Source organism: Grus americana, chromosome 1 (assembly GCF_028858705.1).
Source record: "Grus americana isolate bGruAme1 chromosome 1, bGruAme1.mat, whole genome shotgun sequence".
Classification (NCBI taxonomy): Eukaryota; Metazoa; Chordata; class Aves; order Gruiformes; family Gruidae; genus Grus; species Grus americana.
The window spans coordinates 81,109,259-81,131,723 of record NC_072852.1 but is presented as its reverse complement, the minus strand read 5'-3'; the positions used below and the strand labels follow the sequence as shown (position 1 = coordinate 81,131,723).

At 45.7% G+C, this 22,465-nt stretch overlaps 1 protein-coding gene across 3 annotated transcripts in view; it reads left to right on the top strand.

Annotated features, from left to right (window-relative positions):
• Nucleotides 1-21,061, top strand: part of LOC129215548 (potassium voltage-gated channel subfamily KQT member 1-like) — a 537,892-nt gene extending 516,831 nt beyond the window's left edge. The window contains exon 17 of one of the 3 annotated variants that reach the window (XM_054848960.1): nucleotides 20,470-21,061. In XM_054848960.1, coding sequence (XP_054704935.1) covers nucleotides 20,470-20,487 — 18 coding nt within the window. In that variant the 3' untranslated portion in view covers nucleotides 20,488-21,061. Of the gene's footprint in view, nucleotides 1-6,984; nucleotides 7,127-20,469 lie in introns of those variants that run through there. The other 2 variants (XM_054848954.1, XM_054848945.1) reach the window with 2 other exon arrangements.
• The last annotated feature ends 1,404 nt before the right edge of the window (nucleotides 21,062-22,465 follow it).

Below are 22,465 nucleotides of genomic sequence, written 5' to 3'. Positions count from 1 at the left end.
GAGCTGATCGACACTCCTGCCCAACTTGGTGTTGTCTGCAAACTTACTGAGGGTGCACTTGATCCCCTTGTCCCGATCATTGATAAAGATATTAAACAGAACTGGCCCAAATACTGAGCCCTGGGGAACACCACTTGTGACCAGCTGCCAACTGGATTTAACCCCACTCTCCACAAGCCTTTGGGCCTGGCCATCCAGCCAGTTTTTTACCCAGCAAAGAGTACGCATATCCAAGCTATGAGCAGACAGTTTCTCCAGGAGAATGCTGTAGGAAACAGTGTCAAAGGCTTTACTAAAGTCCAGGTAAACAACATCCACAGCCTTTTCCTCATCCGCTGAGCAGGTCACCTTGTCATAGAAGGAGATCAGGTTAGTCAAGCAGGACCTGCCTTTCATGAACCCATGCTGGCTGGGCCTGATCCCCTGGTTGTCCTGTATGTGCCACATGATGACACTCAAGATGATCTGCCCATGACCTTCCTCAGCACCAGGGTCAGATTGACAGGCCTGTAGTTCCCTCAATCCTCCTTCCAGCCCTTTTAGTCACATGTGCTACCCTCCAGTCAACTGGGACCTCCCCAGTTAGCCAGGACTGCTGATAAATGGTTCAAAGTGGCTTGGTGAGCACTTCCGTCAGCTCTCTCAGTATCCTTGGGTAGATCCCATCTGGCCCCATAGACTTCCGTGTATCTAAGTGCTGTAGCAGGTTGCTAACCATTTCCCCTTGGATTATGGGGCTTCATTCTGCTCCCCATCCCCGTCTTCCAGCTCCAGGGGCTGGGTACCCAGAGAACAACTGGTCTTACCATTAAAGACTAAGGCAAAGGTGGCATTAAGTACCTCAGCCTCTTCCTCATCCTTCATCACTATGTTTCCCCTCACATCAGATAAAGAATGGAGATTGTCCTTAGCCCTCCTTTTGTTGCTAACGCAGTTATAGAAATATTTTTTATTGTCTTTTACAGCAGTAGCCAGATTAAGTTCTAGTTGGGCTTCGGTCCTTCTAATTTTCTCCCTGCATAACCTCATGACATCCTTGTCGTAGGCTCAAGTCTTTCTCCACAGGGCTGCTATCAATCAATTCATCACCCAGTCTGTACTGATGTTGGGGATTGCCCAGACCCAGGTGCAGGACCTTGTACTTGGCTGTGTTGAACTTCATGATGTTCACATGAGCCCACCTCTCCAGCCTGTCAAGGTCCCTCTGGATGGCATCCCTTCCCTCAAGCACCACTCAGCCCGGTGTCATCTGCAAACTTGGTAAGGGTGCACTCTATCCCACTATCTATGTCATTAATGAAGATGTTAAATAGTATTGGTCCCAGTACAGACCCTTGAGGGACATCACTCATCACTGGTTTCCATTTCATCATTGAGCTGTTAACTGAAACTCTTTGGATGCAACCATCCAGCCTATTCCTTATCCATCTAATATTCCATCCATATCTCTCCAATTTAGATGTAAGAATGCTATCAGGGAGCCTATCAAAGGCCTTACAGAAGTCCAGGTAGATGGCTTGACTTGCTCTTCCCCAACTGATGCAGTCACTCCATTGTAGATTAGACCACTAGATTAGTCAGGCATGATTTGCCCTTGGTGAAGCCATGTTGGCTGTCTCTAATCACCTCCTTGTCTTCCATATGCTTCCATATAACTTCCAGGAGGATCTGTTCCATGACCTTACTGAGCACTAAGGTGAGGCTGACTGGTCAGCAGTTCCCAGGGTCCTCCTTATTACTCTTTGTAAAAATGGGCGTGATATCAAGTGTTCCCTCTCAGCGGTGGTTCTAACACAGGGCAGTGTACAGAAGGCAAGTACAGAAAGTATTCCCAGGGAAGTCCATTTGCATCTTCTCATCTCCATTTCTACTAACATTAGTGCACTGATGTTCATCCTATTAATTTCTCCATGATGGGAGTCCAGCACACAGATCACACACGCAGCTGCTGACTAAAGAGTACATTCAGCAAGCTCATTCCTACAGCAACTTTTCTCGCATCAGTGAAATAGTAATAATACCATGAATTAACATGGTCCAATAAAGTTACCTGAACTGGGCAGCTAGGTCTGCAATGGTCCCACACTGTCTTTTGTTCAGAACAGAGGCATAGACCAGGTGGCCAAGGTCTCTCAAGGCCACAGTATCAGCAGGGGTGGCTGTCAGGAATGCAGTTTACCAATGCATAAAAAGAAGAGTACAGGAGATCAAGTAAAGATTAGCTATTTATTTTCAAAAAGATCACATGCTTTTCTACCTGATCCAATTTCACTGTGAAGATACATGTCATCCTCCCTTACTAGAGACATTGACACCAACCTAAACAAGATTTTCCACATTCCTTTCAATAATGCATGGCATCCTGAAGCCTGCTGTCTGCCTATGATGATGCAAGATGCTCAGAAGTCATTACAACAAAGCCTGAGGGGATCATTTTCTCATTTCCATAATTACACAGTCAGTAATATTATCATGAACCAATCTTATCTCAAAATGTATACCCAGATCTTTAATGATGATATTTCTGAAGTGATGTGTGGGATTAAAGTGCTGCATATGATAACACTGCAGCGGTGAGGGAGATAAAAAGTTCAACTTTCATCAGCTGGGGGCTTTCATTCCTGAGAAAAGGTTACTGTGCCCCCGAAACAGCTGATACGGGTCACAGATCAGAAATCTGCCTCAGCTGGAACACTGTCTCCATCTCTAGAAAGTAAAAAGTGAGAAAAGACTCTCCAGCCACAGCTGTCCATTTCAGAAGTGGGTCCATTTAGTGGCCCTGGAGGTTTTCCATCCACCTGCCTTGCCCTGGCCTCACCAGAGGAGCCTGTGCTGGAAGTCCCTCTCATCTCTGTAGGGCCATGACTCCGCTCCCAGCTCATGAGCTATGGAGAATGAGCAGGATTCTTTTGGTGCCTCTTTTCACAATACCTCAAGAACATTTTCTCTTCCCTATGATGTTTCAAACCCAAGCCCTGAAGGGTCTGCACTCATAAATATATTTAGGATGTGTTGTATCTCATGGAGCTCTAAATGGCAGACTCTTTCAAGCAGTCCAAACAACGTGTCTAAAAAGAAAACTGTGTTTTAATGGTCATTATCCTTTTTCCCACTGCACACCACATGTTTTCCTAACCTCCGGAGAACCCCGAGCTCTGGATTATACTCATGCTATTGGTGCTAGGGATGTGCATGTGCTCTCTCCTGCGCTCTCCCCGTCGTACGGTAAACAGTGTCTGTCAGACACGAAAGAGTAAAACAGCAAAGAGCATCTTCCCTACAACGAGCTGTTTTGCCAAAATACTTATTATGTTGTGTTTAGCCCTTATTATGGTTTACAGTGGCTCCCGAATGACTCCGTAAAAGTACAATGTCTCTGCTTAAATTCCTGGCTGAGCACCCGTTCGTCTCGGGTTTTGGATTTGGTACATGTGGGTTTGTGAACAGAATTTTAACTCATCTTCGTGATGTTATTTGATCTCCCCCTGGGGTGGGCGGAGCGGCATGGAAGGGACCGACTCGAGGCGAGCGCTAAAGGGAAAGGGATTTTTGAACTCTGTGATTAATGTAGCTGCTGTAACTCGTCTGTCCAATCAGGCTGGCAAAGCTTGTTCCTCGTTTAACCAAAGAATCACAATTTTCAAGAACAATGCCTGCTAAGCATTTGCCTGAGACTTACCTCAGCCATAAAGGGAAAAGAAAATTCACATTTCAAAAATACCTGTCAAGCATTTCTTATGCATAGCTAAAATGCAGCTTTTCTTCTTTATTGCTGTGTACCTCAGGTTGTCACATCTGTTGTTAGGAGAGCCTAAACATGGTCAAATAGCCTAGTAGCGTTCTACACCTGCTTTACTTAAGGACCAAGCTACAGAGAAGCCAAGTCCCTGGTGTTTCAAATGAAGCAGCCTTTGGCTGATTCTCAGCTTATAGACAGCCCTGACCAAAAAGGTCTAAGAGGCTGTTTTCTTTGCCAAAAGACAAAAGAAATGCTCAATAAAGCATGCCTTGAGAGATGGAAATGCTTACACCAGGGTGAGTGCAGCACGAGATGTCCATGAGTACCACTTGCTGCCAAGGCGTTCAGAGTTGCAGAGCAGCAGAAGGGACAGGAGTGGGCTCTTGCGACATCTCCTGACCTCTGCTTTTGTCAAGTGAGCAATGATTTGCTTAAGGCTAGCCCAGCTCGTAGTTCACTCATCTCTGACACCACGGGTGATGTGACAGCAGGCAAAGGCAGCGTGTTGGTTCCTCTCTGCCCACAGCTTGCCCTTTGTCATCGTCCTACAGTGTAACATGAAGCTACTCCGCTCCTGAAGTTTGATGGCTTGGGAGACTTGGCAAGTAGCTTCTGAGTTTTGATCCAAATGACCCCAAGCCCTCCTTATGGAGAGGAACTCTTACCATTTCTAATGCAGAGATAGATCCATCCCACGCCTAGTCAGTAGGGCCCTTCAAGTAGCTTAGTGTTTGTGGTGGAGGGGCTGGGTTTTATATCATCAAGGTGTGGGGTTGAAGGGGAAGTACCCGTGCGTTATTCCTGCAGCAGAAGAGCAATTGCCTGATGCAGTGTTCTCATTCTTTTTGTTTTCTTTGCTGAGAATTTCCCGTTTCTGAAATACTAAACAGCTCATTTCTTCCAAGCTAAACAAAACATTCTGCCAACTACTGATTTTTTTCTACTTTCTACTTCTAATGGTTGTTACAGTAAGTACAAGTTTCCCTTTGTTTGATAGCAGGTCACGAGGCCAAGAAGAGCTAGGGACAGCTCCTGTGACACATCAATACTGTGCCAAATTCTGCAGTTTGGCTACACCATGAGTGTCATCACTCTTGGATTCCACCAACCCAGTTGGCCAACTCCCAGGAGGCTACTGCTTTGGTCAGAGATTAGCAGAGTGCAGTAAGAGACCAATTAAGTCTCCATCCTCAGAGCCATGTATGTCCCTTCTACTGTCCTGATGCTTCCTCTCCTCTTTGTTATCAGGTTATTCCCTACATAACAGTCCAGTTAAACCAGCCTTCCATGTCCATGCATTAGAAAAGCAGTAGCAAACACCAGCATAAACCAAGCTCTAGTCCAAAGGGCTGCAGCTGCAGCCTATGGTCATTCCTCTCCACAGGGTTTACAAGGAAGGGACAAGCATGAACATTGTTGCAGAGACACAGACCACTGGCATGTTACATGCTTGATGGCTCTGTGGTCAAAGCAGGCTAGATTCAATGCAAGTATGAATCTAATGGAGTCAATGGTCTTAAACCACAGAATAATGTGACTTGATCTCTCTTACCATGTGTCAGAATAAAGGGTAGGTTGAAAGAAGAACCAGTTTCACTGACCTTACTGAAGCTCTGAATTAGAATCAACATTTTCCAGTGGTCTGCAAAACCCATATATTAAAATGGCAAATGGTAGTTTTTATTCCACAGAAAATGCATCTGTTTGGAAACAGAGACAGACATGATGGAGGTGCCAAATTACTGTGATCAGTTTTGTGAGTGGCACGGCTTTGAGAGGATTCACAGATATCTGGGCTTCCCTTTGAGTTTAATACATGAATGAACCCAAAGCAAAAAAATTGAAATTGCACCAGAACGTCCACATTCTGCCTGACTTGGGATCAAAGTCTGAGAATGTTGCCGCATGTTCAGTGCTGAATTAAAATGGTAAATTATTGAAAATATGTCAGTAATTATCAGGTAGAAAAAAGCTCCCAAATTATCTGAGCCTTACCTGTGTACCATTTCATAAAAATAACATCACTTTCACTGACAACATTTTGCATGAAACTGAGAATTAAGGTGACAGTGGAACTGTTGAATAAGCATCAAACCAGCTTATCCCTTCAAGCATAAATAGCTGGAGGAGTGGTTTGTGGCAAGGAATCACCTACAACAGTCATGCTCTTTCATGTCCTGGGATGGAGCTGCTCTGTGTACTCCCCTTTCCACCCAACCCACTTGCCAATTTGGGTGAAGTCTGTGTTTGGCCTTCAGTAGGCAAGCCTTATCTATATGACTGGTTTGGAGAAGCACTGCAGCCCTGAGGCCACAGATCACTGGAAATGAAACAGCACGCCGAGGCTGCATAGCTTCTTGTGGTTTCTCTTAAAGTAACCTGGAGCAGGGAGCAAGGGGTATGAGGGCTGGCTGCTCTGCGTGAGGAGGGGAGATGCCCAGGGTGATAACAAGGCCAGCAGAGGCCATGGTCCCACCAACGAGGACCCGGTCCCACAGGACTCAAAGCAAGACCAGCAGAGCAGGTTCAGCCATGAGTCCTGATCACCTGCCAAGTCCATGGTGGTGAAGAAGGAGGGAGGTCAAGGTGGGAAGTCAAGGCATGGGGTCAGGCTCCAGGTCAACGGGGCACATGGCACAGGCATGGTTGCAATGCAGGTGCAGCGTAGCTCAGGTGGGCACCAACAGGGACAGCCCCTCAGCAAGCTCCCAAGCAAAAGCGGGGACATGGGGGCATCCTCCAGGCAGCGACATGGCCTTGACTGCAGCCAGCCAAACCCCGGGAAGAGGGGAAATGAGCTCTGCGTCCGTCCCACCTCCACCGTCCTGCATACATGGCCACATCGTGGCATGGCACTGGGTGCTGTGGGGCAGGGGAGTGGGGACGGGGGTGCCAGGGCAGGGGATCCCCTGCTCCCCCCCACCCAAGCAGCATCGCCCCCTCCCACAGGGGGTTGTGCGCGGCTCTTGGGGACGCAGCAGTGCTGCTGAAACAGGGGATTCCCCTGCAGAAAAGAAAAGCTTAAAACAAAAGGATTATAAAAGTAGCTGGAAACTTGGAAAAATGCATACAAAAGAGTAGGGGGAGTTGGATGAATAAAAAGCACCCCCACCCCCAGGTGTCAGCAAGGTAAACAGTGGAAAGGTTGGACACAGAGCACTCAAATGGCTTTGCTTTCATAAAGTGCTTTTTTTTTTTTTTTTTTAAGACTTTTGGTTCTGTTTTTCTTCTTTATCTCTCCCCAGCAGCCGCTGACAGATGACCTTTAAAGCCCCAGAGAGCTGCACCAGCAGGTGATTTACTAACAGCTGTGCCAGTCAACAAAACGGAGGGAGCAGAGGTCGCTGCCGGCCAGGGCTGCCCAGCGAATTCAAGGGTGGGATTTAATTAAAGAAAGATGCATTACACTTTTTATTGATTTGTGTGCGTGCATACACGAGCCTTTTCTTTTTTTATTTCCCCCCCCCCCTTTATTTTTTTTTGTTCCTGCTCCCTGCACCTGGACATTTCATCCTGGATGTGTCAGCCTGGCCGGCCACGCTCTGCCTCCCACCGCCCCCCACTCCCCAGCTCGCCCGCCCCCCTCCCTAGAACACCGCTCGCTGAAATCCCATCTCACACTTGCAGAGGGGCCTGGGAACAGGTGGGGAGGAAGCAAGCGGAGGGGAACCCAGCAGCTGATGGCACACGGCGTCCTTGCTTGTCCCTCGATATTCACGGGGTGCTGGATGGGTATTTTGGGGGATGTGGGGGTTTTTTCCCCCTCTCCCTCTGCAGTAAACCTCTGTCCTTCTTCTATCTTTCAGATGATCCGTTAGGAGAGGGGGAAAAAAAGGCATTAAAAGGACAAGTTACAGTCTGTTCATTTTGTACAGGATTGAGGGCTTGTCCACTAAAGACAGTGTGCATTTTTGGAGCAGTGAAATGCAGAGTAAAATGGAAGTTCAGTGGCGCTGTATTCACAAGCCAATGTAATTCATTATTTTCACTGATGCATCTGATCCCCTTTTTTTGCTAAGTCAGACTTTCATTATTACTATTATTCTTCTGTTATTTTTATCTGATTTTTTTAAATATAATATTCACATATAAACAAACTTCCATTCAAGCTAGAACTAGAAATGAGGGAGTCTTTAAAGACTTTAAAGGCTTCAAATGTGGAAATTCAAGTAAGAGCAAGCTCAGTACTGGCAGACTTAAGTTGCAACACTTTTGTTAAGAGCTGAATCCCGCTGGGAAAGAGCACCTGCAAATCATGGGACCATTTTTTTGAGGGCTCAGGACCAGGAATGAGACCACCTTTCCCAAAGGGCACAGTGCAGGGGATGCTGACCTGTGCTGGGACACAAATAGCACAAGAGGGATGGCCACACACTAAGTGCTTCTGAAAATTGGGCCCTGCAGTGACCTTGAATACATTAGACAATCCTGTTTGGGGTCTCTCCAGATCGCATCCAAAATTAGGAGACAGCCTGCATTCTTAATGTGATTATATTTAGGTAAGCGTTGTATCCGTTACACTGAATGATTGCATTAACCTGAAGTAGCTGGCTAATAAATTTGCAGGACACTGCAAGACTTCCAATCCAAGAAGTCTTTTGAATGAGGATGAGAAATATGTAACTTTAAAAGAAATACTACAGGAATTTTTTTGGCAATATCAATAAAATTCCTTTTCTATTTGACTTTCCCAGCTTGTAAGTTTAAAAAGTGCACTGACCATCTTGCCTCACTCTTACACAGCATTGTCCTTTGCTCCACACGAAAGAACTCCTGGACCAAACTGAATATTTCTGCCTGGCTAAGGCCACAGCTCTGAGAAAAGTTTCAAGTTTGCTGTCAAATCTTTCAGTAATGGGGAATCCACTGCAGATCCCTTCATTGCTGTAGTGGAAAAATTAAGTTTTCTCAAAATAACTAAGATTTTGTGTCCTGTTCCTAGCCCAAATTTGTCCAGGGGCACTTTTCAGTCACAGAATCTTACAGGGAGGGGTCAGATAAATTAAGAAAAAATCATCTTGCTTCTTTTCAGAAGTCACTGCCCATACAGACGTTTCTACTAAATCGCTTTGCAGTATTCCCTTGAGTAAAACACACATGGCTCCTGACAACTCTCAATGTAAGGCAGATTTCCGAGGCTTCAGATCACTCGGTGAGCTTTTTTTTCTGAATCCTTTCCAATTTTCCAAACTCTTTTCTCTGCCTTGTTGGTTCCTTTCCAAAACACGGTGGTTGCCATTGGCTTGGAAATTCCTGTGACAGGTTAGGTTTCTATGGACCTAGGTGCTCCAGGCACAGCTGCCAAGTTTCTCTTAAAAGCATTCTCTACAGCTAACCAGCCTGGGTTTAGGTATCCAGCTGCGATGCAGTCGAGTCTTGGTGGGTTTCAGGTGGCTTCCACAAAAGGCAAGAAGAGGCAGCCAAATGCACCAAAGACAAAGGAGGTTTCAGAGTAATTAAGGTTCTGTGGGTTCCCATTCCACTGTTTTCTACCTACTTGTGCTTATATCCCTACATTGATGGCAGCCATTGTCCATAGGTCGAAATTCTGCAGCCCTAACTTGAGACAAACTCTCTCCAAAAATGGATGTTCTTGGCATAGCAGACTGGCCTGGAATGTCTATATCTAAACTAATTACACATCCATCACAGACTTCCCGTCATCCCACCAAAACTGGGATGCCTGTGTTTGGCCGAATCTTTCAACACAACCAAGGCATCTGTCTGTCCAGTTCCCTTTAAAATGCATGGGAAATAAATATCCAACATCGCTATGTGGCTTTGAAAATCCCCCTGCAATGTCTAACCCTCACTCCCCATCTGTAAAACAGGAATAACAGCAATTCCTACCCCATATCTGCTTTATCAGTCTTGTCTATGCAGACCACAAGTTCTATGAGACATGAACTGGCTGCTACTAAATATAGGTACAATGTCTAGCACAGTTTTTATTAGAGCCCCTAGGCACTACAGCTCCATAAATAACCATGTTGACTTTTTCCAGATTAAGAACACATCAATGGGAGCTTTGCTTGAGCAAGAACTGCAGGATCTGGCACTAGTGCTTTTAAACCCTAATAGGAATGAGAGAGCCTGAAGCCTCTTCCAGCCTCATTCACTGGTATCAATGCTTTTAATACCAAGTCAGCTGTTGTGACACAAAGGGTATGTTTCTCTTGGTGCTGTTTCTTGGAACTGAAGAGCCCTCCTGAAGTTTTCATTTTCTTTACTGAAAAGCCCTGCTATGGTAAATCATCAACTCACCAAATTTATAGGAGGCACAGCACTTGGTATGTCACGTCTCTGAGCCCAGCCTAATGATTCACTTACTTATGCTTTTGTTCCTTTGCTTTGTAGTTCTCTTGATTTCAGCAACTGTCTATCATTTTCATGTGGCTTGCTGGCTAGAATGCCCCCTACTAGTCCAATAATCATTGCCCTGCTAGAGTGTTTATTACTGACTGAACGGCTGCAGACTGGTAAAATGACCTGAGCTGTATGAATTTTCCCTCAAGTCTCTAGGGCCTCACAATTCTTGAAAGAATGTAAAGGAAGGGGAGGCGGGGCGGGGGGGGGGGGGAAGCAGCTTAGTTATGGGGAAAGGTCAAAGTCAAGTTTTGCTGCAATAGTAGATTTCTTCGCTGGCTTCGGTGCCTCTGTTACTGAACACTCACCGCATCACCTTCAATATTAAAGAGCAGCTGTGAACCTGCCATGCAATGAGAACTGAGCCAGGTAACGTCTGACAGCCTGTCGTGCATGTGTGCATCGAGATACTGTTGCTTAAATTGTATATGCTCATCCTCAACAAAACACGCACCCTGGATAGGGTCCCAACATGCTAGTGACTGCCTGGTTGTTTGGGTTGTATTTGAATTGAGGTTTGTGGTAGGTGCACTGTAAATAAAAAAACAACAAACAAACCACACATACACGTACAAAACCCAGTGACCATTACAAGATAATACACAGATGTGTAAATAACTGTGGGAAGATTTCCAAAACACAGACTCTGTCTAACTTTTATCAGTGGTTTGTTTTCCCTCTGGCTAAGATTCTCAAAAGTGGGTGCCTAAAGTTAGTCTCTCCTGGGTAAAAGCTTCAAAAGTATCTTAATAACACAGGAATCTAAGTGCCTAGTAGAACACTTCTTAAAGGCTCTGGAAAATCTCAGCCCTCCATCCACATCCTTAGCGATGTGATTTTTAAATGCTTGGCGCTCACAGTAGCTGCTATTGCGGCCGAGGGTGAGGATTCTTCCGAGGAGCCCGAGGAAGTGGGGCATCCATCACACTTTGTCTCCTGGCCTGACACTTCCAAAAAAAAATCACACCTAATATGGATTTCCATGTTCAACACGAGTCTAACCTTAAGCCTCAATTTTTTAAAATCCTGGAGTCAGTTCCTATGCCATCGATGCCACACCATGGCATTTGTATTTACAACTCAGACCACAAGTACAGTCGTTTTGGGGAAGATTTCACAGTACTGTTATTCCCATATCCACAGCCCATCATTGCTGTCAGATGTGCTAGCTCTAGGCAATAGGGGGTATAAAGGGCACCAAATAAACAAGCACAAATTCTTCTCTCATGCAAATTTTATTACAGCTTTATGAGAGCACTGTAAAAGATTTCTGTGTTTAGCTGCTTCTTATGGAAAGAGGATTTTTTCCACAGTACTAAAACAAAAACAAAAACAAATTTCACCCTGGGAAGAGGGGCAGAAGGACTCTTGGCACAGCTATTTTGGAGTAAGCTGTTCCACACTCCTTATTCTATAAGAGCTCCCCATGGAAAACATAGAGCGAAAGGCATTTTTGCCTTCTAGGAGAATTTCACTTACTTAACAGGCTAGCCCATGGAGCATAAATCGATTAGCAAAGGAACATCAAGGCTGGATATATTACACATAACTCCAGGTATGCGGTGTGTCTAGCGCAGGAGGCTGGATCTCTAGGTTCTGACTGCACCTGGGGGAGAACATCGGCTCCAGAAGGCAACGCATCCCTTTGTGGAACAGGTACTTCAGAAACAGAGGATGAAGCAACCTTTGCCACAGTTGAAGTAAACCCAGGCCAAGGACTGGAAGGGACCAACACAGCTACAGAAACCCTGGCAGATGCCAAGGGAGAAGCATCTTCAGAAGCACTCTCCAACCACGCTCCCAAATCTGCTGGTGATGGGAAGGGAAGCTTCGCTGCTGACAAGGAAATTGAAGAGAAGCAGTGAAAAAACTAAGGCAAAACTGAAATCAATGCAAAACCTCTTCATTTCAGCTAGACCTAAGCAAGCATTTTGCTCATTGAGTTTAGCCTTGCTCTCATTTCCATATGGGTCACCTAGAGGCTATGGCTTGCTAATCTTATGTATCAATCTCATGTCTAAGCCTTTTTCAGGATGGATCGTATGTCTCTGCACTGCTTGTCAGCCATTTGTTATGATATCAAAATTCATGCAATAGCAGTCAGCTTCACTATATACAAGATCACACAGTATATCATTTTTGGTCCCCAAATGACGTTTTCTGATGAAGAAAAAAAAAGTCTTTATTCACAAGGTGACATTTCTCCGTGCAAGTAGTCTCTATTGTTAACATCTTCTGTTGCTATCAATATTATTGCTAGTAAGCTATTCACTGTGGAGCATGTACAATGAAGAAGAGGCACTTGAAGGTCAGATGGAATCAATATTAATGAAAAGCAAACATACAAGTCAGGGAGGAATCACAAACCCAGCTTGAAGCTAATTTGTTTTTTTTTTATTCCAGCAAATATGCATGGTCGCTTTTGCATTGTATTCACAAAGTTTGTGTTTGGAAGTGTTGTTAGGAACTTTTGAACTCGCCTTCAGTTTCTAAGCCACTGTATTGTCAGCCAAACATCTCTTGTTCACCAGGACCCCAGTGCAGTCCTAATTCAAGAAAATGGCATATTTTCCTTTGCTGTCAATAGAGGAGCTCCTAACGTCCAGTTTCCTAAGGACCCTAGAACAGACACCAGCCACGTTACCTGCAGCCTCCACACAGAGTCACAAGCCCTTTTCTGAGCTATCGTTCTGCTTGGATGTAGAGCGTATCTTCCACGTACTGATGTGCTTCATGCTAAATATGGAACAGCAATCAACATCTGTGGAGAGTTCATATTTGGCATGTTTACACGAGTATTTGTTCTTCCTTTGTCTTCAAGCAACAACTACTACATAATGTATTTGGTATGATTAATTGTGGGAATGTTGCTCATCCCAGCATAGCATGACATCTCCAATTACATGACATCTTTCTCTCATTTGTAAGGGAAGAACTGATTTTTGTATCTTGACATGTTTATCATTGTGAGGTTGAGCTAGTTATATGGGCCTGCTCCCTGGTTCTCAGGGTTGACAGATTATGGTGTCACATTAAAATCACATATGCCTTGTTATTGCAGCTGCATCTTGAAAGGAAAGCAAATAGAGGAATCTCCACCACACAAGAGCTGTAAGATGGTGTTTTGTTCAATAAGCCAGTGGTTTGCAAGGTTGTTTTAGGCTATTATAATTTATACAGTTATTTGGTATTTGATTTTCCCAACTTTTTTTTTAAATCTCAACAATGGAAAATTTAACACACATTTCCATAGTCCTGCACAAACTTCAACTGATCAGAAACTTTCCCTGTGGGTGGGATTTGCCTCACCTAATTTGAGCCATCTATTTAAAAGTTGGGCATCTGCTCTAAATTAAGCACTCATTCTTAGTCACCAGTGACAGACAGATGCTTCTTGAGAAATGACTTATCCCACCTGGTTTCGACTAGAAGTTTAGAACAGGGATTCTAGCACCCTTGCATGTGGATGCAGAGCAAAGCAAAAAGAGGAACTGTTGTTCCCAGGCAAGGCCATTATTACAACTCCATCAGGACCGCTCTACTCAGTCAGAATGGTCATTCCAGGTGAGGGGTACATTCCAGAGGAGACATCAAGGAGGAGGTAAAAATTCAGACATGAGGAAAGTCTAAGGATTCAATATTTTTGCCCAATTTGTAGTGAAAAAAATGCATCTTTTGAAGCTCTGCTTCAAAACTTGCAACATTTTTCTCTTTAGGATTTTTCAAATGCATCAATGCAAAGATGTATTCAAAGAGGCTCTCAAAAGAGCTGTGAGATCCAGGCTAAAACTCTCATCCTGGCAGACTCCACAGAACTTTATACAAAATTCAAGACATCAGGCAGCATGAGAAAACTGCTTTGAAGCACATCTCTGGACATCGTGCAGTTTAGCTGGGGCTCACACATCAGAAGGACCTAGAAGTCCAACTGTACAGTCATGGATGGAAACAAGCCTCGATCATTGGATGAACAGAGCATTCCTTTCACTTCCTCAGAGTAGGACTCCAGCCAGTATAGTTATTTAAAGCAAGGTGCTGCTTGCCTGCCTGGGAGTTTGCAAACAAAACGGATGTATGCAAAGGTCCACATGCAGTTTAGTTCATGCACTAATGAAAATCTGCCCAGCAACTCGGATGAGAACCTAAAACTGTATTTGTTGCTGGAGTATAAAACTTAGTTTTTCAGAGAAAACTTAAGAATCTGAGTTTTGGGAAAACACAGTAGGCCAATGAGATGGTCTGAGATAATTTTCACCAACATACAAAAGGGCTTCTGGTGTCCTGATAATGTTGTTTGTTGTAGATGTTTTGTCTCTGAGCAAAAGGAGAAGTGACCCGTTGCACATATTCAGATTTACTATACTGTGAAAAACTATCATTTTTAGGAGGCGCTTACAGTCCAAGACACAAACATGTGAAGGTTTCTTCTAGATGCACTTCAACAGAAAAACACCTCCACACAGAAATCGAGGAGGACGGTGTTCTTGTTTGCAAGCACATGGGCGTTTTCCTTCACCCTACTCATTCCACAGTTGCTTATATTGGTGAAGGCAGAGCTGCAGAGGCCAAGACCAAGTGAACGTTCAGTTCAGTAATTGCTGCAGAAGCCAAGATCAAGTGAACATTCAGTTCAGTAATTGCTGAATTCCTCAGCCTAGAAACTATATTCTGTGCAGGCAGGGCAACAGACTGCATGAAACTTCTTTCCATCTCGCAAAGCAAAATCTTCTGGAAATACTACCTTGTGCTTTTCATTATAGTTATTGGTATGATAATTACTTGGTTATTAATACTTAGTGCTTAGCTCCTGCAAACAGTTTCAGCTCCAGCGCTGCCACTTTACTTCTGCTGCTGTGGCAATGAGAGGGAAGAATGGGTAGTCCTTCCTTTCAGAAAATGGACCCGCATAAATTCTATCCCAGTATACAATTCTTTGGTGAACTACCCACGGGGTAGTTGGAAGACCAAGTCTCTAATTTTTCATTAACCTGCACTTGCCACTGGTAGCTGTGCAGTTTCTTAAGTTGATGATTTGTGTGTAGACACAAAAAGCAAGACACACACACACACACATATGCATAGGACTAACGCTCAAGGCAGCAGCAGCAGCAATACAGATAAGTTGTCTCTTCCATAGCTTACAATTATGGGTTATCATTAATGGACATGGACAACTTCCTAAAAGGACTAATTAGTGCTTTAATTGGTTCTCTCATCATCATATTTTGTTTAGCCATGCCCATGGGATCTCCAGCTGTGTTAAGCAGTTTTCCAATTAATAATGCATTTGAACTTAATAGTCCACTTTTTCTGACTCAGCCATTTTTCCACCTTGTTTATTTAGCTGACTTGCAGCATGTAATTTCCACATATTTCTCAGCAGCTGGAACCCACTGAATGCTGCCACTGTCCCTGGGCAAGGGCTGCCTGGTACCGTCCGTGTCCTCTGTGGGAGCCATTGTAGCCCTCTCTCCGCAGATGGAGAGGGACTACCTTTGTAAATGTTCACTGCCGCATTTGTGGTTTCTCTTGAAGTTTCATGGCCAGCCCCTTCCAGTCCTCCCCTTTCCTGAAGTTTGGTTGATTTAAATTTTTTTTTCAGTAATGACTCAGCTGTTTATTTTCCTTTTCCTGCTTCTTCTTTCATTCTGTGAGTGAGCCTCTTCCACCCGCTGAGCAGTAAGAGGAAGGTGAGGGACTCTTCCTTTTCTCTCATGCAAGCAGGAGGGGGCAGGGAATGACAGACCATTAGAGAAAGAAAGGAGAGAAAATAGCCTATAACCCCAGGCTGCTTCCTTCTCGCTCTTGGAAGAGTCCCTTAGGAGAGTTCATCTCACTGGCCTTGCTGGATTGCCTTCTCGTTCAGTGTGTCCTGCGCATCACCTGTTCTCAGCTGGTGGTGGAAGAAGAAATCAAAAATATCATGAGAGAGGCTAGTCTCATGGCCAAAACCAAAAAGTATGCATCCCAAATTAGAGGCTCAAACTGCTTAGATACACCTCTGAACCAGCTATCAACCCTGCTGTCAAAACAGTCCTTCCCCAGTTATTTGGAAGAAGCCACTGGGGATCTTTCACCAACCATTTCCTATGTCCTGAGGAGAGGAAGGTTACCGCCAAACTGAAATAAGGAGTGTCGTAAAGTAAAATAATGCATGGAACATGAATCACAAAGAAGACAAAAATGCAATGAGTACAGTGGCTCCAGCACACCTGTTTCAACTTCCACTGGAGTAGAACAGCAAAGAGACGAGTTTTGCAAATCCCTGCACAAAAGCTGCTCTGTCCAATTCCATCACCTGGATCAAAATCACATGTGAGGGAGCCTTGCTAGAGAGCACCAGGCAGATGGGCAGGTCTCAGCTTTGAGCCCACCACCAGCCCCAGGAAAGCACAGTTAAGAGACACCCTGTTTTCTTGTCTCGGCAGTAGCCCTTGGCATACCTAAGAAAAGAAGATGCTTTAACACGGCACCAACAGTAGCACTAAAAAGAACACTTGTGTGTTAAATCACCAGGAAAAAAACAATGATTATCCTTTTCTTCTTTGTGTTCTTTTTGTTTTCCTGCCAAATACCAGGGAGAACAAAATAGCAGGTTTTTTGCTGTGCAAGGCAAACTTGTAAAGTCAGAGGGAAAACAAATCCTGAGCAAATAACTCAAAGCAAATAGCTGGAGGAAGTGAGGGTGGGGAGGTAGGCAGTAGGAAGAGCAACTGATACATTTTCAGCGTTTGCTGTATTAAGCCTTGAAGTAGGAAGATAAATGAAGAATGGGCATCTCCATAATCAAGAAACACCCCGCTTTCTCTGGTGAACAACGAAATGCTTAAAGTTATATCCCAAGTCTAAAACTGCCACTAACAATCCACAGTGCAGCTCCAGACACTTGGGGGGGCTCTCACACCAAAACATCCATGGGACTGGATCTGACTGGGGAGTAAAGCTTGTGCTTAGAGCTAGCTCTAGGTAATCTAAACGAGGGTATGGATCAACTCAAAATACCAGCTTTACACAAATGCCTACAATTCAAGATTTTATGTTATAAACTTTCAAGGCAAAGAAGCACGTGCATCCACATAGCCAGAAGAGTCTACTGGTTTTGGTGGGACTACGGTTCTGCCTAAAGCTACCTCCAGAGCCTGGTGAAGTTCCTGAAGACCCATGTCCAGTGGATGGTCAAAATAACACAGGAAGGGATCTTACCAGACCAGGAAGATCTCAGCCTGGCACCTTACAGACAGGACCCAGTCTGATTCAGTGTGACCATGGACACCTCAATGGACTTACAGTCTGGTGCCCAAGCTCAGCAGGGAGTCTGCATAAGCATTATACAGCTTCCCTGCACACACCGTGCTGGGAGTATGGCAAGAAAACCACCATTTTACAATATTCACCAATGACCAGACTAGGACACACATATCTGTTTTAGGTAAAAAGCTCCCCCCTGGGCTGACATCGCCAGGATTACCTGATGCCACTGATTTCTGAGCAGTAAAGCTGAGGGCTTCCGTGCAGGACTGGGGCCATGCTAGAAGTGACAGGGGGTCAGCGTAGTGGCCAGCCCTTTCGGCATCAGTGCTTCATCCCTTCTGGGCCAGGACACTGACTGCTCTGGGCGGTTCTCCGGACCTCAGAGCCACGCTGGGAGCAGAGGCGTGCTTTGTTTTCCATCCTTGCACGCATTCCTCTGCAAGAACAACTCCTTGAGGGCGAGCCAAGCCAGCATCTCTTGTTCTTGGACTCTCCCACCATATTGGACTCTTTATCAGGGTATTGCTTTCTCGCCTTAGTTACTCTTAATTTGAAAAATGAGCTCCAATCCCCACCTATTGGCACACAAAGGAACCTTCCTCTTTCTCCTTAACCCTACTGTGACCACAACAGCTGCTACAACGCAGAAGTACCTACGTGCATATACCACATAATTCAGTAATATGTGTATTCAGTTTTCCCCCTCCTTCCTTAAAAAAGAAAGGTGTCTTCCCATGAAGCAAGCTAAAAATCCTGCTTGATTAAAATAGAAAACAGCAGCAAACCAAAAGAGACCTGGAGAGGCCACTGCCTGCTGTAATAGGATTAAGGGCTATATCTCAGGCAATGCTTCTGGAATCAGCTGTTTCTTATCTGGGCGGCTTTGTAGAAGCTACGATCTCGTTGTACCGGACTCTGTTACTGGGCTACCTAACAAATGCTATTTTTGGCTGACTGTACAAATGCCATATATAAAACCTGAGTTTCTAGGAGGTAAGCTACTTTGTCACTGAGTAGCCAAAATGCAGGTGCTTTAACTGGTGCAATAAATGCAACCCTCCTTCCCCAGCCTTTGCTAAGGAGGCTGTCTCAAAGAGCAGATCGCACTTTCTCCCAGCTCCTCCACACCACGCACCGAATATTACTTTTTTTACCACAATTAAGTCTCTGAACTGTTTTGAAATCCCACACAAAGACAGTCTGGTACAACAGGCGTTACACACACATGCTTCCACATGCCTCCTGTTTACTACCAGGCACACCAGTATAACCCATGCTATGTAAACTTGTTCCCCGACGGTCTCCCAGACACATCTCCTGTTTCGCATCATCACAAAATGACAGCTCTTATGGAAACTAAGTAAGTACGCTAAAAGAAGTGGCATAAAAATGACTTCTTGGTGCCCTCCTCTCTTGTTCTCCCAGAACAGCCATTTCTCCTCCACCTAATAAAACACCCAGACAGCTAATTACCTCCCTCTCATCCCTGCAGTCAACACATTTTGCCCTACTGAGAGGCTGCTGGTTTCCAGGAGGAGCAGTGGAGAGGAGGGCTACAGGAGACCTCCCTGCCTCTTCCATTCTCTAGAGCTGAGTGTTTTACACAGCCATCAGTCCCTGGAGCAGAGCAGGAGAAGAGATAAGGATAAGAAAATGCCAAGATTTTCAGTCCCCCTTTTCTCTTCCTGCACTCCTAAACCTAATTTTATGAACTGAGCTGGGTGACTTTCATAGGTAAAAGCTGCCTGCACAATAATTTCTATTCCACTCACTCCCAGCCTTTTTCCTCCACAAGTAAGAGCCGATAACCATCTCTTGCAATTCAATAGCCTTCATATCGTCTCCAGGAAATAATTGAACCCTTTGTGGCTTTCAGAGCAACATTTTGGTATTTTCCCTGGCATCAAAATGCTGCTGGATTCTGTTTAAATGGAAGAGATGGCCAGTCCGCATTAGCTGGGGGAAGAAAAAGTCAAAAAGACAAGTCAGCTGCCTGCGAATAAACAGGGTGAGCAGGGCAAAATCAACGCTTTCCAATGGGAAGGACCAGTTCCTTCACCATGTGTTAACTGGACTCCTTCTTTGCCTCACCCTAAAAAATAGATGCACTGGGAGCCTAAGCCAAAATCTGTTATTTCAATGGGACCAGTCCCCCACTTCACCCCATACCAAAATAACCTGACATGTTTCTGTTCTGGCACGGGTTTCCCCCTCTCCTCTATCTTCTACAGAGCATCATTGCCTTCACACTCCTGCAAAATAAGTCATTCCAGCTGATACAGAAATCCCAGATGACATGCGTTTTGTAAAGAAAAGCTAGAGGAAGGAACTGGCCAGGCTTACCAAAGCCCATTCCCAAAGTAAAATTGGCTATTTATATATCATAGTGCACTTGTCTGGTGCTCTCCAGTGACTGTTGGGTACAGGAGATCCCTGGATACTGTCAGCCTGAAATTGGAGTCCCCTCCTGTAAAACTTTTCAAGCAGACACAACCTCCTTACTTTAGGTGAAATACCTTCACCTGAACAGTCAGCCCACGGTAGCTAATGGGATAGCCCCCGCGATGGCTGTGTACCATTACAGCCACTGCAAAACCTCCGAAACCTTTTCTATGGTGATACTCAAACACACTCCTGCAGGTCTTTCACATGCCACATCCTTCTGCCTGCCTGCCATTGATTTCGTGCCCTGTCTCCTCGCTTTAGTGCCCACAGACTTCTGCTGGAAGCATTAATGACAGCAATGTGCAAACAAATGTGGAAAATAATCTCTAATGCTGCAGGCTCAGAGGCCAGCGGAAACCAGAGGATGTTTTCTGGCAAAACAGCAGCAATAAGAGCTGTTCTCTAAATAAATAATGTCTCAGCGCATACAAGCTTAGCACTAGCAAAGAGAGCTCGGGCTGAAGGCTCTAACTAGTGTTTCTTACCCACGTCCGGGGAAGCACTGATGCACAAGCCCCTACTATTAAGCCGTACACGCAGGTGGGCACGGTGGCCGTAGTTCACTCAACAGGCAAAATTTTAGGAGCCCTCACCTTTCCTGCTGCCTTTATAAAGATGCTTCATCTGGCTATAAAGTAACTAAATACTCTCATCTCCATTTTACACAGGAGGAAACGGTACCTTAGAAAGGTTACATCTAAGAGCCTACTCGTTGGGCGCACAGGAGGACAGAAGTACAACGCAGCTGAGAGCCTGGCATGACTCTCAACAGGAGCAAAACCCTATGTAAGCCTGACTTCCAGACCATCTCCTTGGATTACAGCTCCCGGGAGGGGGGCAGACCATACAGATGTCCTCCCGCTACCAACCAGCTGGCTCTGTCCTGCCAGGAAGGACCAACAGTGGCCACCAGTGTCCTGCCCCATGGGGCCAGCTCCTGCCCACTCCCAGAGCACGCCGTGCCCCATGGGCAGCCCGAAGCCTGCCCGCAACAGGGGCATCACACCCTGTGGGCTTCTCCCTTTGCTCCAGCCACTCGGCTCTGCGCAGCAGACGATCAAGAGCTCGTTGTGAAGCACAGGGGCCGCTCAGTGGCTACCACACCTTGCACAGAAATGTTATGACAGTTGTCTAGGGGGTCGTTACCACTGTGTATCACATGCACTGGGGCTGGTGAGGCAGAGGAAGCTAAGACCAGTGGCCCATTTGTTGCCTGCCCTGATAGACATCCTATTGATAGCTCCATCTCACACTGGCAAAGCCCTTTGTACCACTCTGGGACAGCTGCTCCGATGCCAAGAATTCCTCGCAGGCCGGCCAGCCCTTGTGGTGCTACCAGGGAAGCTCCAGTTTCAGCAAAGAATTTGATGGTTGTCTGGCAAGTGTATAAATCATAAAAGTAGCTTTGTTCTGCAACACTTCAAACCTTTTGGGCTCTCTCGTATGGCTGCAGTTTGCTGGCACTTGCTGTTCAATTTATATAAGCTAAGCTGTGCAAACTCATACCTTTCCAGCCTGTAGGCAGTCTGTTACACCACACAGAGATGCTGCCCCGCTACTCCAAGATGCATTTTGCTGACATCAGGACCTTTTTGGAAAAGGTGCAGCCACTTCTTTTTAAACATTTCATTTCACAGGAAACCCAGCGGCACCCAGGATTTTGAGACCGATTCACTTAAATAAAATTAGGAGGCTGCATCCAGGCAAGCCGTATGCCTGGGAAAGGAGATCCAGAGAGCAAAGCTCTCAGTTTTCCCCAAAACAACTGCAGCCCAGCCAGCAGCAGAGCGAGTCACCTTACTCTGGGAGATAGGAAGAATGCAGGCAGCCAGGGACTGGGGTTGCAGGAATTTTCCGACCTGCAGGTTAAAAAATGGGCCTGAACAAAGAGGACTTCAAACACTTGGTGCTGGATTTCCATAAATCTGTAGGCAAAGTGCTACTGTCCAAAAAGCCCCTGCAAAAGCATGCTGTATGGGTGCAGAAAAAGACCCCACGATGCCTGTCCGCAGTACGTGGCATTTATTACCCAGGCAGCCCCTTGTGGAGACGGCATTGGCAGGAGCAAAGGCAGCCAAGCGTGCCTGTGCCTCTGCACCCACGGCAGCATCAGCAGCTGCTGCCTGCGAAGGAGAAGGCGGCAAGTGAAATTCCCTTTGTAGATGCGGCCCAAGGCAAAGAAAGCGTTCGAGTCTCTGGGTGCCTCCAGCAGAGAGGGAACGGGGGCAGAGGCTGCCATGCTGAGCAATGGTCCCACCCTACCCCCTACCCCACCGCCAGCCAGGTGGGAAAGCGGCATTACGTGGGCAGGGAAAGGGTGTATCCCAGGAGGGGTGGGCCAGGCTTTTATCTGGTGTGAATCTGCCTACCTCCTTTGATGTTAGTGGGTCTGACTGATAGGTTGGAGCAGGAGCCCCGTGAAGCCAGTGGAACCTGCTCAGACGCTCGGCTCTTTTGAAAATCAGGCTTTTTATGGGGCTGCTGAGCATGGAGAGCATCAGCGCAATGCGACGTGGGGCTGTGCAGGTACCCAAGCTGGAGGCAGCTAATAAATGAGCAAGGAAGAACCGGAAAGGAAAAGAAAAGCTTTGGTTTTCAGCAAAATCTCCAAATTTCTTCCCAATGCAAAGCATGGAGTTCTGTGAATGGTCAGAAATCTGTACT